Source organism: Chlorocebus sabaeus, chromosome 22, assembly GCF_047675955.1.
Source record: "Chlorocebus sabaeus isolate Y175 chromosome 22, mChlSab1.0.hap1, whole genome shotgun sequence".
NCBI classification, from domain to species: domain Eukaryota; kingdom Metazoa; phylum Chordata; class Mammalia; order Primates; family Cercopithecidae; genus Chlorocebus; species Chlorocebus sabaeus.
This window is the reverse complement of record NC_132925.1, coordinates 92,817,105-92,831,299: the sequence shown is the minus strand read 5'-3', so window position 1 is coordinate 92,831,299 and position 14,195 is coordinate 92,817,105. Positions and strand designations below refer to the sequence as shown.

General features: G+C 40.7%; 1 protein-coding gene across 4 annotated transcripts in view; it reads right to left on the bottom strand.

Moving 5' to 3' along the window:
* The window catches only part of SETD2 (SET domain containing 2, histone lysine methyltransferase), a 149,764-nt gene that overhangs the window by 23,780 nt on the left and 111,789 nt on the right, over positions 1-14,195 (bottom strand). For all 4 annotated transcript variants that reach the window (XR_012090645.1, XM_007984044.3, XM_073010265.1 and 1 more), the window contains 2 exons: positions 4,667-4,801; positions 471-610 (listed from right to left, as the gene is read on the bottom strand). Coding sequence is in view for 3 of the 4 variants with exons in the window: in XM_007984044.3 (XP_007982235.3) it covers positions 471-610; positions 4,667-4,801 (275 nt within the window). In the remaining variant the exon portion in view is untranslated. The remainder of the gene's footprint in view (positions 1-470; positions 611-4,666; positions 4,802-14,195) is intronic.

The window sequence follows — 14,195 nt, the reverse complement described above, 5'->3', positions numbered from 1 at the left end:
CGGATGCAGTGGCTCAATCCCAACACTTTGGGAGGCCAAGGCAGGTGGATCACCTGAGGTCAGGAGTTCGAGACCAGCCTGACCAACAAGGTGAAATCCCGTCTCCACTAAAAACACAAAAATTAGCCAGGCATGGTGGTACATGCCTGAAATCCTAGCTACTGGGGGAGGCTGAGGCATGAGAATCACTTGACCACGGGAGGCAGAGGTTGCAGTGAGTCGAGATCACACCACTGTACTCCAGCCTGCATGACAAAATAAATAAAATAAAAATACACTAAAACAAATAAAAAAAGAACCAAAGTCTAAGGTCTAAAATACATTTAAGATGTAATTCTGGAAATCCAGCGCCTTCAAGTGCAGTGAACAGCTAATGACAAGAAGTTTACAACTGTAAAACTCCCCTTATAGTGGCAACTTCTTTGATCAAGTAAAAGCAGACATGGGAATGCCCATACAGCTCTTCTTACCTTGTGATCACATGGTAGTAATAAATCTTCCCTTCTGGATCTCGGGCTGTCTTCCAATTGGGAGGTAAGACAATAGTTTTTGGTTTGGGTGGAGAGGGGGGCGGCAGATCCAAGAGATTATTTGTCACAACCATTTCAGACTACAAAGAAAACACACACATTTTTGATCAGTGATCTCTCTCTTAATCTGGCTGAATAGCACAAAATAGTCCACTTAAATATGCAAAAATGTACATCTACCTCCTCTTAAAAAAAGGATAAAGGAAAGGTACAATCTAGGAAATAAGGGATAGTATATATAAAGAGTTTTACAGAGTTATCAGAAAATTGACAGTTGGCTCTAAGTTTACCATCCAAAATACCATATTAAAAAACAGCCAGCAGTTTATCATATAGAGCAGCATTTTTCAGCTTTAAAACACCAATTCTAAGGCACATCAACTGCAGGATGCCAATTAACTAAATGGGCTCCAGAAATATCTTTATCTGAAAAAAAAAAAAAAGAAAAAGAAAAAGAAAAACCAAAAAAACCCCTGAGAAGCAAATATGACAGAATGTTAACATTTATCCATTATATTTTTTCTCTACTTGAAACCTCAAAACTATAAAATATTAGTGCCACATTCTGAAAAACATAAAAACCTCAAAATCACTTATGGACTGATTTTTGTTTCCCCAAAACATGTATGTTGAAGCCCTAATCCTGCTGTGACTGTTATTGGGACACAGGGCCTGTAAAGAGCTAATTAAGATTAATGAAGTCATAAGAATGAGGACTTTATCTAATAGGATGGTGTCCTTATTAGAAGAGAAGTCGGCCGGGCGCGGAGGCTCACGCCTGTAATCCCAGCACTTTGGGAGGCCGAGGCGGGCAGATCACAAGGTCAGGAGATCGAGACCATCCTGGCTAACACAGTGAAACCCCGTCTCTACTAAAAATGCAAAAAAAAAAATTAGCCGGGCGTGGTGGCGGGCGCCTGTAGTCCCAGCTACTCGGGAGGCTGAGGCAGGAGAATGGGGTGAACCCAGGAGGCGGAGCTTGCAGTGAGCAGCGATCGCGCCACTGCACTCCAGCCTGGGTGACAGAGCGAGACTCCGTCTCAAAAAAAAAAAAAGAAGAGAAGTGACACCAGAGGACACTCGCAGAGAAAAGGCATATACAGCAAGAAGGTAGCCATTTGCAAGCCAAGGAGATAGGCCTCAGGAGAAACCAACACTGCTGACACCTTGATCTTGGACTTCCAGCCTCAAGAGCTGTGAGAAAATTTCTGTTATTTAATCCACTCACTCTGTGGTATTTTGCTACGGCAGCCCTAGCAGACTAGCAATCACAAGAATATATACTCGTTCCTTCTTTCAAGCCTATTAATGAAGAATACTTTTTTCAGCTTTACCTTTACTTGCATAAAGAGGAACCTGAAGACCCCAGGCTCAGATAAAATGTGTTCACTTTTTAAGCAAATATGGGTCTTTGAGCATTCTTGCTTTGTGTATACTCTTCTTTACTCTTATTTCACCTAGCTGGGGTTTTTTGGCCCAGCTTAAGTTTCAATTCCTCCATTACCCCATCCTTTAGCTTATAAAGTGACCTCTTTTCCCCAAGCTTCTGTGTCACTTAATATTCCAAACCATTTATCTCTTAATAGTTTAAGGCAAAAAAGAAAAATATATATATTCCAAACCATTTAGTACTTATTCCCAACACAAAACTCTATTTTTAGTGTAGTCATCATTTTCTCTCGTGACCATCATCTCTCTCTTATTTGAAAGATCAGCTTTAAGAATATAAATGGAAACTTATTTATGTTTGTATTAAAAATGCCTAGTCAGCCGAGCACAGTGGCTCATGTGGTCAGGAGTTTGAGACCATCCTGGCCAACATGGTGAAACCCTGTCTCTACTAAAAATACAAAAATATTAGCCGGGTGTGGTGGTGTGCACTTGTAATCCCAGCTATTCAGGAGGCTGAGGCAGGAGAATTGCCTGAACCTGGGAGGCGGAGGTTGCAGTGAGCTGAGATCAAACCACTGCACTTCCTCCTGGGCAACAAAGCAAGACTCCATCTTAAAAAAAAAAAAAAAAAAAGCCTAGAAGGGCTCAACTCATAACAACTACTCAAATATCTGCTCTAAGTACGCATTATCTTATTGTCCTGTTGTTTCACATACAGTATTTTTAGTCCATCTTCACTAATCCTGTCTAAAGCCACCATCAATTGCTGGATTGCTATGAGAGCTTTCTCCAGAACTGTCAGTGTTCTAAAGTGCTGATTTCACCATGCTATTCTGTTTAGTTTTTCAACTGTTTCCCATGCCAACCTCTTATTTTCCACTTTATCTGAAAACAACAACAACACTGAGATTTCACCATATCTTCCTACATATGTTGCAGAATACCAAAAGCTTATCTTAATATTAAACATTGTATAAAATTTTTTTAAAAAAACATTGTACAACATGTATAGTGAAGTATATCACACAATTCTACATGCCTAGTCCATGGTGACTAGTACAGTATCATATTCTAGTACAGGTTAAGCAGCCCTAATACAAAAATACAAAACATCTTGAGTGCTGACATGACACTCAAAGGCCATGTTCAAAGGAAATGCTTATTGGAACATTTCAAGTTACAGATTTTCAAATTAGCGATGCTCAAGCGGTAATTATAATGCAGATATTCCAGAATCCATAAAATTCTGAAATGTGAAATACTTCTGGTCCCCTGAAGCTCAGATAAGGGATACTCAACCTGTAAGTGGTAAATACTAATAGATAGCTGGTCTAGAAAATTATTACTTCGGCCAGGTGCAATGGCTCACGCCTGTGATCCCAACACTTTTTGGGAGGCCTAAGCGGGAGGATCATGAGGTCAGGAGTTTGAGACCAGCCCGGCCAACATGGTAAAACCCCGTATCTAAAAATACAAAAATTAAGGTCAGGCGCAGTGACTCACGCCTGTAATCCCAGAACTTTGGGAGGCCAAGGTGGGCAGATCATGAGGTCAGGAGATTGAGACCATCCCAGCTAACACAGTGAAACCCTGTCTCTACTAAAAATACAAAAATTAGCCGGGTGTGGTGACAGGCACCTGTAGTCCCAGCTACTCAGGAGGCTGAGGCCGGAGAATGGTGTGACGCTTGCAGTGAGCCGAGATTGTGCAACTGCACTCCAGCCTGGGCGACAGAGCAAGACTCCGTCTCTTAAAAAAAAAAAAAAAAAAAAAAATTAGCTGGGCGCAGTGATGCACACCTGTAGTTCCAGCTACTCAGGAGGCTGAGGCAGGAGACTCACTCAAACCCAGGAAGCGGAGGTTGCAGTGAGCCAAGATCATGTCACTGCACTCCAGCCTAGGCGACAGAGTAAACAACAACAAAAAAAGAAAATTATTACTTCAAAAATTCATAGCAAAATATAAAAATACAAGGTCAGGGTAAACAACAAATAAAAAGGATCCTAGGAGCTTTTTTTTTTTTTTTGAGACACAGTCTCGCTCTGTCGCCCAGGGAGTACAGTGGTGCGATCTCAGCTCACTGCAAGCTCCGCCTCCCACGTTCACGCCATTCTCCTGTCTCAGCCTCCTGAGTAGCTGGGACTACAGGTGCGGAGCAAAATATATATTAACAGAACTATATATTCCACAGAATTAAAGTTTTTTTTTTTTTTTTTTTTTTTACAAAATGGTTGAGTTCATGCCCTCAGGGTGCTCAGGTAAATTTGGTGGCTATCCAAATTTAAAAACGGGCCAGGCGTGGTGGCTCATGCCTATAATCCCAGCACTTTGGGAAGCCGAGGTGGGTGGATCACCTGAGATCAGGAGTTCAAGACCAGCCTGGTCAACACTGGAAACTCTGTCTCTACCAAAAATACAAAATTAGCCGGGCGTGGTGGCGCGCACCTGTAATCCCAGCTACTCAAGTGGCTGAGGCAGGAGAATCGCTTTAACCCAGGAGGTGGAGGTTGCAGTGAGCCAAGATTGTGCCACTGAACTCCAGCCTGGGTGACAGAGCGAGACTCCGTCTCAAAATAAGTAAGTAAATAAACAAACAAAATAAAAAAAAGTTTATTTATAAATAAACAAAGAACATGTGAAAAAGAACCCAAAAATAAAACCCGAAACCAAACCAAACCAAAAAGAAAACCTTCTAAAGACAAAGTAGACAGTCAATGAGTTTTAACAACTGAAATATTTCTTACTGGTTGCAAAGGCTGAGGCTGCCCTGGTGCAACTATTGTAGTCACTGCTGCGGCTGGCTGTACCACTACTCCTTGTGGATGAGCTGTGAAAATCTGTTGCCCCTGGATATACTGAAGACTTGGCTGGGCATAACTCTAAAAGATAAAATGAAGAAATCAATAATTTAAACTTTCGTCACTTTAATAAACAGACTGACTTCCAAGATGGCACAATCTTAAAGATATACCCATAACATTTAAAAAAATTTTAAATATATATTTGGACATAAATGTGTAAAACAATTTTTTTGTTTCAAACACCAAGGTTTCTGTTTTGACTAATTCCCTATACACTTACTTAGATTTACTTTATCATAAGAAAATAAACAACTTTTTTTTCTTTTTATTGTTCATAGAAAGTCTCCAGTTGTTTAGCTTTCAATGACATCGGAATGACATTGAAAATTAAACAGACAGTTTCTATAAGCAAAAAACAATGAAGTGTTGCTCCTGGGACATACAAGAAACAATGCCATGCTGCTCTGAAGGAAGTCTTTTGCTACCAACTTGTAATAACAGGTTGTTTGGACCAGAAAAGGTCAAAGGGTGTGAATCATTGTAAATAAGATGATCAAATTTTAAGCTACCTTTTGTGTTAGCTTTCTGTAGTCTTCTATAATAAAACTCCTTGGCAGAAAGACAGCAGAATCAATGCATCTGAAATTCTCACCACACACTAACTTACACAGTGTTCTATGATACAAGAAGCCCCTTAACAAACATCATCTCATTTAGTGCTGACCACCATCAAAACCAGGTACTGCCTATGCCTGGAGTTTCATAAGAAATAAGTACTATACTAGGGCTTATACCTACTCTGTAATTATTTCTCAAGCATAGAAAATCTGCTTAAAGAAGAAGAGGTGGCTAACCCGGTGAAACCTTGTCTCTACTAAAAAATACAAAAAAAACTACCCGGGCGAGGTGGCGGGCGCCTGTAGTCCCAGCTACTCGGGAGGCTGAGGCAGGAGAATGGCGTAAACCAGGAAGGCGGAGCTTGCAGTGAGCTGAGATCCGGCCACTGCACTCCAGCCTGGGCGACAGAGTGAGACTCCGTCTCAAAAAAAAAAGAAGACGACGTGCCAAGAAGACTGAAAAATAGCCTTGCTGTCCTAAGAGGTGGTGACTGCTAAGGAATTGAATAGACATGTATCCTGTACTTAAGGAGAGATTTTGCTCCTATGGACTGAGATTCTAGCAGGTAAAATGATTCTGAAACATTAAATGGTAAGTACTCAAAATATAAAATATAACTCCAAATGATACCAGTAAAAACTCAAGTAGTCTGAATAGGCAATGCAGCTACCTAGCAGGTTTCTAGATGAGTAATTACTGACAGGACACAGGAAAAAGGAAAAGAATACCTAATCTGGTATTCTGGATCAGCTTAATCTACTCAGATAATAAACCAGACTGAAAAACGTTAATTGTTAAGGCAGAATTATCATCAGAATAGTATCACAAAGCCTGAGAGGAAAATGTACAGTCATGTATTGCTTAACAAGGGGGTACTTTCTGAGAAATGCATTGTTAGGAGATTTCATTGTTGTGGTAACATCATAAAATGTACTTTCACAAACCTACTAAGTGTATGAGGTATTTACATATCATATAGTGTACTTCACAAATCTATTAGATACCTGGGCTATTTGGTATAGCCTGTTGTTCCTAGGCTACAAACCTGTACAGCATGTTTCTGTAATAAAGACTTGTAAGCAATTATAACGTAACAGTATCTATGTGTCTAAACACATTTAAACATGGAAAAGGTACAGTAAAAATACAGTATAAAATTTTTTTAAGTTGGGCACAGGGGCTTACGCCTGTAATCCCAGCACTTTGGGAGGCCAAGGTGGGCAGATCACGAGGTCAGGAGATCGAGACCAGCCTGGCTAACACAGTGAAATCCCGTCTCTACCAAAAATACAAAAAATTAGCCAGGCATGGTGGCAGGCGCCTGTAGTCCCAGCTACTCAGGAGGCTGAGGCAGAAGAATCGCTTGAACCCGGGGGGCGGAGGTTGCAGTGAACCAAGATGGCGCCACTGCACTCCAGCCTGGATGAAAAAGCGAGACTCCATCTCAAAAAAAAAAAAAAAAAAAAATTTACATGGTACACCTGTATAGGACACTAACCATAAACAAAGCTTGCAGGACTGGAAGTTGCTTTGAGTAAGTGAGTGGTGAGTGAGTGAATACGAAGGCCTACGACATTACCATACACTACTGTAGACTATAAACACTGGGCTATATAAAGTTAGGTTACACTAAGTTTATTTATAAAATGTTTTTCTTTCTTAATAAACTGTAACTTACAACTATTTTACTTTATAAACTTAAATTTTTTCAACTTTTTAACTCTTTTGTAACACTTATCTTAAAATACAAACACATTCTACAGCTGTATAAACAACCCTCTTCCCTGGTTCATGCAATTCTAGAAGGAATCTTGCTCTGTCGCCAGGCTGGAATGCAGTGGTGCAATCTTGGCTCACTGCAACCTCCACCTCCTGGGTTCAAGCGATTCTCCTGCCTCAGCCTCCCGAGTACCTGGGACTACAGGTGCATGCCACCACGCTCAACTAATTTTTTGTATTTTAATAGAGACGGGGTTTCACCATGTTGGCCAGGATGGTCTCGATCTCCTGACCTTGTGATCCGCCCACCTTGGCCTCCCAAAGTGCTGGGATTACAGGTGTGAGCCGCCACGCCCGGCCTATATATTTTTTTAAATAGAGTCTCGTTCTGTCACCCAGGCTGGAACGCAGTAGTGTGATCATAGCTTACTGTAGCCTTGAACTCCTAGACTGAAGCAATCCTCCCATCTCAGCCTCCCAAGTATGTGCTACCATGCCCAGCTAATTAAAAACAAATTTGTAGAAACAGGGTTTCGTTATGTCGTCTAGGCTGGTCTTGAACTCTTGTGTTCGAGTGATTCTCCTGCCTTGGCCTCCCAGACTGTTGGGATTACAGATGTGAGACAACACACTGGGCCAAATATTTTCTTTACTTTTTTTTTTTTTTTTTTTTTTTTTTTGAGACAGAGTCTTGCTTTGTCACCCAGGCTGGAGTGCAATGGCGTGATCTCGGCTCACTGCAATGCAAGCTCCGCCATTCTCCTGCCTCAGTCTCCGAGTAGCTGGGACTACAGGCACGCACCACTAAGTCCGGCTAATGTTTTTTTTGTTTGTTTGTTTGTTTTTTTGGTTTTTTTTTGAGACGGAGTCTCGCTCTGTCGCCCCGGCTGGAGTGCAGTGGCCGGATCTCAGCTCACCGCAAGCTCCGCCTCCCGGGTTTACGCCATTCTCCTACCTCAGCCTCCTGTGTTGCTGGGACTACAGGTGCCCGCCACCTCGCCCGGCTAGTTTTTTGTATTTTTAGTAGAGACGGGGTTTCACCGTGTTAGCCAGGATGGTCTTGATCTCCTGACCTCGTGATCCGCCCGTCTCGGCCTCCCAAAGTGCTGGCATTACAGGCTTGAGCCACCGCGCCTGGCCAATTTTTTGTATTTTTAGTAGAGACGGGGTTTCACCGTGTTAGCTAGGATGGTCTCAATCTCCTGACCTGGTGATCCGCCCGCCTCGGCCTCCCAAAGTGCTGGGATTACAGGCGTGAGCCACCACGCAGGGCCCAAATATTTTCTTTGTATCCTTATTTTTATTCTATAAGTTTTTTCTATATATATATATATTTTTTCTTACATATATAAACTTATACGTTTATATATTTTTACATCTATTTATAAGCTTTTCTTATATATATAAACTTACTCTTACAGTTTGATAGAGGAAACAGGACCAAGTATTTGATAGATCAATAAGGTACCTATACTTTACAATAATCTTTTTTTTTTTTTTTTTTTTTTGAGACAGAGTTTCGCTCTTTTTGCCCAGGCTGGAGTGCAATGGCGCGATCTCGGCTCACCGCAACCTCCGCCTCCCGGGTTCAAGCGATTCTCCTGCCTCAGCCTCCTGAGTAGCTGGGATTACAAGCATGTGCCACCACCCCAGCTAATTTTGTATTTTTAGTAGAGACGGGGTTTCTCCATGTTGGTCAGGCTGGTCTTGAACTCCCGACCTCAAGTGATCCACCTGCCCCGGCCTCCCAAAGTGCTGGGATTACAAGCGTGAGCCACTGCGCCCGGCATATACTTTACAATAATCTTATTGTATATTTCAAAACAGCTAGAAGAGAATAATCGAATGTTTCTAGCATAAAGAAAAGACAAATATTTATGGTGATGGATATCTCAATACACTGATTTTTACTAATTATATGATTATCACATGTACCCTGAAAATATGTACACCTATTATGTATCAACATAAAAAAACAAAAACTAAGACATAAACACACACATTACCCTACGCTTACACAAAGTCAGGATCATCAAGATGTCACAAGGCCAGAAGAATTTTTCACCTCCATAATAATTTTATGAGGATCACTGTCATAAATGCCATCTGTTGTTGTCCAAAATGCCATTGCATGGTACATGATTGTATTTATGTACAGGTTGAGCATAGACATTTCTGATTTCCTAATCAGAAATCCTAAATGCTATAAAATATGAAACTTTTTGAGTGTTCACATGGTGCTCAAAGGAAATACTCACTGGAATACTTTGGATTTTGGCTTAGGGATGCTCAATCACTAAGTATATATAATGTAAGTATTCCCAAATCTGAAAAAATCCAAAATACAAAACACTTCAGGTCCGAAGCATTACAGATAAGGGATACTCAACCTGTACACATTTTCTCTCTTTTTTTTTTTTTTTTTTTTGAGACAGAGTCTCGCTCTGTCACCCAGGCTGAAGTGCAGTGGTGTGATCTCAACTCATTGTAACCTCTGCTGCCTGGGTTCAAGCAATTCTCCTGCCTCAGCCTCCTGAGTAGCTGGGATTACAGGCATGCGCCACCAAGCCCACCTAATTTTTTTGTATTTTTAGTAGAGACAAGGTTTCACCATGTTGGCCAGGCTGTTCTTGAACTCCTGACTTCAAGTGATCCCCACACCTCGGCTTCCCAAACTGCTGGGATTATAGATGTGAGCCACTGTACCTGGCCTATTTTCTTATCCCTCTACTCATACCATGTGCAAGTGACCATATTCTCTTGCCATGACCATTATTTGTCTCCCTACATTTTTTTTTTTTTTCTGTGACAAGGTCTCACTCTGTTACCGAGGCTGGAATGCAGTGTTGCCATCAAGGCTCACAACAGCCTTGACCTCGTGGGCTCAGATGATCCTCCTGCCTCAGCCTCCTGAGTAGCTGGGACTACAGGAGCATGCTACCACATCCAACTAATTTTTCTATTTTTTGTAAAGATGAGGTTTTGCCATGTTACCCAGGCTGATCTCAAACTACTAGGCTCAAGTAATCCTCCCACCTCAGCCTCCCAAAGTGCTTAGATTACAGGCATGAGCCACCATGCCTGGCCAGTCTCCTACTTTTGCCCTTGACTCCTGCAATCTCTTTTACCCAGAGCAGCCAGTAATCCTCTCAAAACATCTCAGATCATGCTTTATTCAATTCTAACTACTTCAGTGGATTTCCACATTACTCAGTCTAACAGCCAAAAATCCTCTTAAAGCTCCTCCTAAGACCCTATTGTAACTTCTTTGACTTCATTTCCTACTACTGGTACCTTCACTTACTTGGAATAGAATAGATTTCATAATTACCTCACATATTCCGAGTGTGAACATTTAATATTCCGATATTCTGATTTTATAAAACAAGAAAAAAGCTAGTTCAAACTCTAATTTTGGGGGAAAAAAAAATTCACCACGATAAAACATGTTATTTCTAGAGTCACCAGGAAGTCAATCATCCAAATGTACAATAGAAAACTGCTAATATTTTGGAGGACAAAATTTCTTTGGCCATCATTGACAATATATTCATGAAGAATTTTTCTGACAAGATCGGATGTTTAAGTAAGGCTCATTATGCAGACACTAGTATTTGATTCATATGGAATAAAGCTGTGGTTTAGAAGACCACTTCCAAATGCTGGCTGGGAGATAACAACAGCAGTATCTACTTATTTTTAAAAAAAATACTTCTAGGCTTTTAACAGTATGAATTTGGTTTCTATAAACCAAGAAGGGAAAGCGATTTGCAGTATGACTGGAATAATGCAGAAGATATACACGTCTGTGAGACATGTACATATTATCATGTGACTTATCTATTTGCTAAGGAAAAACCTACATGAGATTTTTGTTTTATTTTTTCTGTATCACAGAAAAACATGTATGTTTGTTTTTCTGTACCCAGGCTGGAGTGCAGTGGCACAATCTTGGCTTACTGCAGCCTCAACCTCCTGGATTTAAGCAATCTTTCCACCTCAGCCCTCCCAAATAGCTGGGACCACAGGCATGTGCCACCACACTCGGCTAATTTTGTTTACTTTTTGTAGAGACAGGGTCTCACTATGTTACCCAAGCTGGTTTCAAACTCCTGGGTTCAAGTGATCTTCCTGCTGCAGCCTCTCAAAGTGATAGGATTACAGATGTGAGCCACCACGCCCGGCTGAAAAACCTGTATGAGATTTGAAGAGCGCGCTCATTCAAATGACTTAAAATTACACAAATGAGGCCAGGCATGGTGGTTCAAGCCTGTAATCCCAGCACTTCGGGAGGCCGAGGCAGGAGGATCACCTGAAGTCAGGAATTCAAGACCAGCCTGACCAACATGGCAAAACCCTGTCTCTACTAAAAATACAAAAAATTAGCTGGGAGTGGTAGTGCACACCTGTAATCCCAGCTACTAGTGAGGCTCAGGCAGGAGAATCTCTTGAACCTGGGAGGCAGAGGTTGCAGTGAGCCAAGATTGCGCCACTGCACTCTAGCCTGGGTGATAGAGCCAGACACTATCTCCAAAAAAAAAAAAAAAAAGAAGAAGAAGAAGAAGAAAAAATTTTACAAAAATGCTAGTTTCTCCAATATATATCCGCTAGAAGTATCTTTCAACTGTGACTTTTTTCGAGGACGGAGTCTCGCTCTGTCTCCCAGGCTAGAGTTCAATGGTGCAATCTTGGTTCACTGCAACCTCCGCCTCCCAGGTTTCAAATGATTCTCCTGCCTCAGCCTCCCCAGTGGCCGGGATTACAGACACCCACCATCATGCCCAGCTAATTTTTGCAGAGATGGAGTTTCACCATGTTGGCCAGGCTGGTCTTGAACTCCTGACCTCAGATGATCCGCCCACCTTGGCCTTCAAAAGTGCTGGGATTACAGAAGTGAGCCACCATGCCGGGCCTAAAATGTGATTTCTTTTCTTTTTCTTTTTTTTTTTTTTGAGACAGAGTCTTGCTCTGTCACCCAGCCTGGAGTGCAGTGGCGCGATCTCAGCACACACAAGCTCCACTTCCCGGGTTCTCGCCATTCTCCTGCCTCAGCCTCCTGAGTAGGTGGGACTACAGGGGCCCACCATCACGCCCGGCTAATTTTTTTGTATTTCTAGTAGAGATGGGGTTTCACCATGTTAGCCAGGATGGTCTCGATCTCCTGACCTCGTGATCCACCCGCTTTGGCCTCCCAAAGTGCTGGGATTACAGGCATGAGCCACTGCGCCCAGCTAAAATGTGATTTCTAATGGGAATTACAGAATAAATCTAAGAAGGTCCAATAGGTTTTAGAGGGAAAAATACAATTTTTCTGTCACTACTTCTAGAAGAATAAAAAAATCACTAAATTACTTTATATCTGAATCACTTCACTTTATATTAGGTCAGTACAAAAGTAGTTTTCGCCATTTTTAACAGTAAAAGCCATGACTACTTTTGAACCAACCTAAAATGAAAAATTACAGTCTAGGCACTCAAACTCTTGAGATGTAATTTAGAATAACTCTGTGAGAATAAGTCACTTATTAGTGTCACAAGACCACTACAAATTACATGACCTCTGTTAAAATTGAGCTTTTCTGTTTAGTATACAGTTGTGTAAAAAAAATCAGTCACCTCTGATAACACATTTGCTCCAAATATTAAAGATACCGAATATGTAGATACACAGACATAAATGTATATTATATCATGTTACATATTACTTCACCACCAAGGTTATCACAGCTTGTGAACTCTGAGTAGCCATGCTGTATGGTTAACACTGGGCTTCAACAACACAGACTTCAAGGCTCCTAGAGGTCAGATTTTTAGGGCCAGACACCAGAAGGATGAACATGACCAGATGTTATTTCATAGCCCATTACTGTCAATAATTTCCCCTCAATACTATTAAGGTAACTATGTGTATAACTGTAAGTAACCATCAAGGTATACGGTGCTTTGAATCTATCATTATTAATATCCCTTATCTTATGCAAATCAAAACCATCCTGAGGCATTCTGTTCATTTTATAGATGAGAAAACAAGGACTCAAGAATATTAATGCCTGTTTCTAGGATGCACAGTAAACGATAAACCAGGACTCGAAACACACACTAACAATATATTCTATGTTTCTCAATACCCCAAAGCCCAATATCATCTGATCAACTAATCTCACACAGTGAGGAATGGAAAGATAGTTGAACCATCACAGCCCATTTACCTACTACTTAAATATACACAAAGTAGATTAAGGAATCAGTAAGTACTTCTTGATAGGGACAGACTGAAAGACTAGAAGCGAGTAAATTGTGATGCTTGGCTCTTATGACTAACGAATAAACCCAAAATAATTTTTTTTTCCTCATTGGGAAGGAATAAATGGATTTTATTTTATAATAAAAACCATATGACCAGTGAGCTCTTTACTGTCTTTAATGGATACCTTTCATTGCTGTTGCTTAGACTCTAGTGCTAAGATAGGACATATTTCAGGAATAGGAATAAGGAGAGACGTAAACCATTTTTACGGTATCCCTGACACATATTTTTAGGGAAAAACTCAAAACTAATGGCTTGGCCAAGAAAGAATATGGCTCATATCCAAGTCAAATTGACAGTAAAACAAAATCAAAACCCAAAACATTCTGTAGGAGGCAGAATTAAACATACCCTGTCCCTACACACACACACACACACACACGCAAAATTCATACCTGATGACCAATAATGCCTATATTTTCACTAGCCTTCTATAACAATGTAACAGTCATTTTAAACCAAATGACAAACAAAAAGCAGAAAAAAACTATAAGCATGTTTAATGGAATGCTATTTATAATTATGAAAAATAATTTTCCATTTAAATGACTACCCCCAGTGAAGTGGATGACTATATAAGCAAATAGGGTATTATACCATTAAAACATTTATGTATGTGTATATATATATGTACACACACATATAGTACAATAGTAAATAATTTGAAAAAGTGGTTACGAATCATTTTAAGAAATTGAGTCAAATCTCTCTCCCCTACTCCAAGATCCCACCACAGTGGTCCCCATACTTATTCCCTCTGGCTCCTCTTAAATAAAGTCTGACTTACTATCTTAAAAAAAAAAAAATTCATTTTAAGTAAGAAAACGT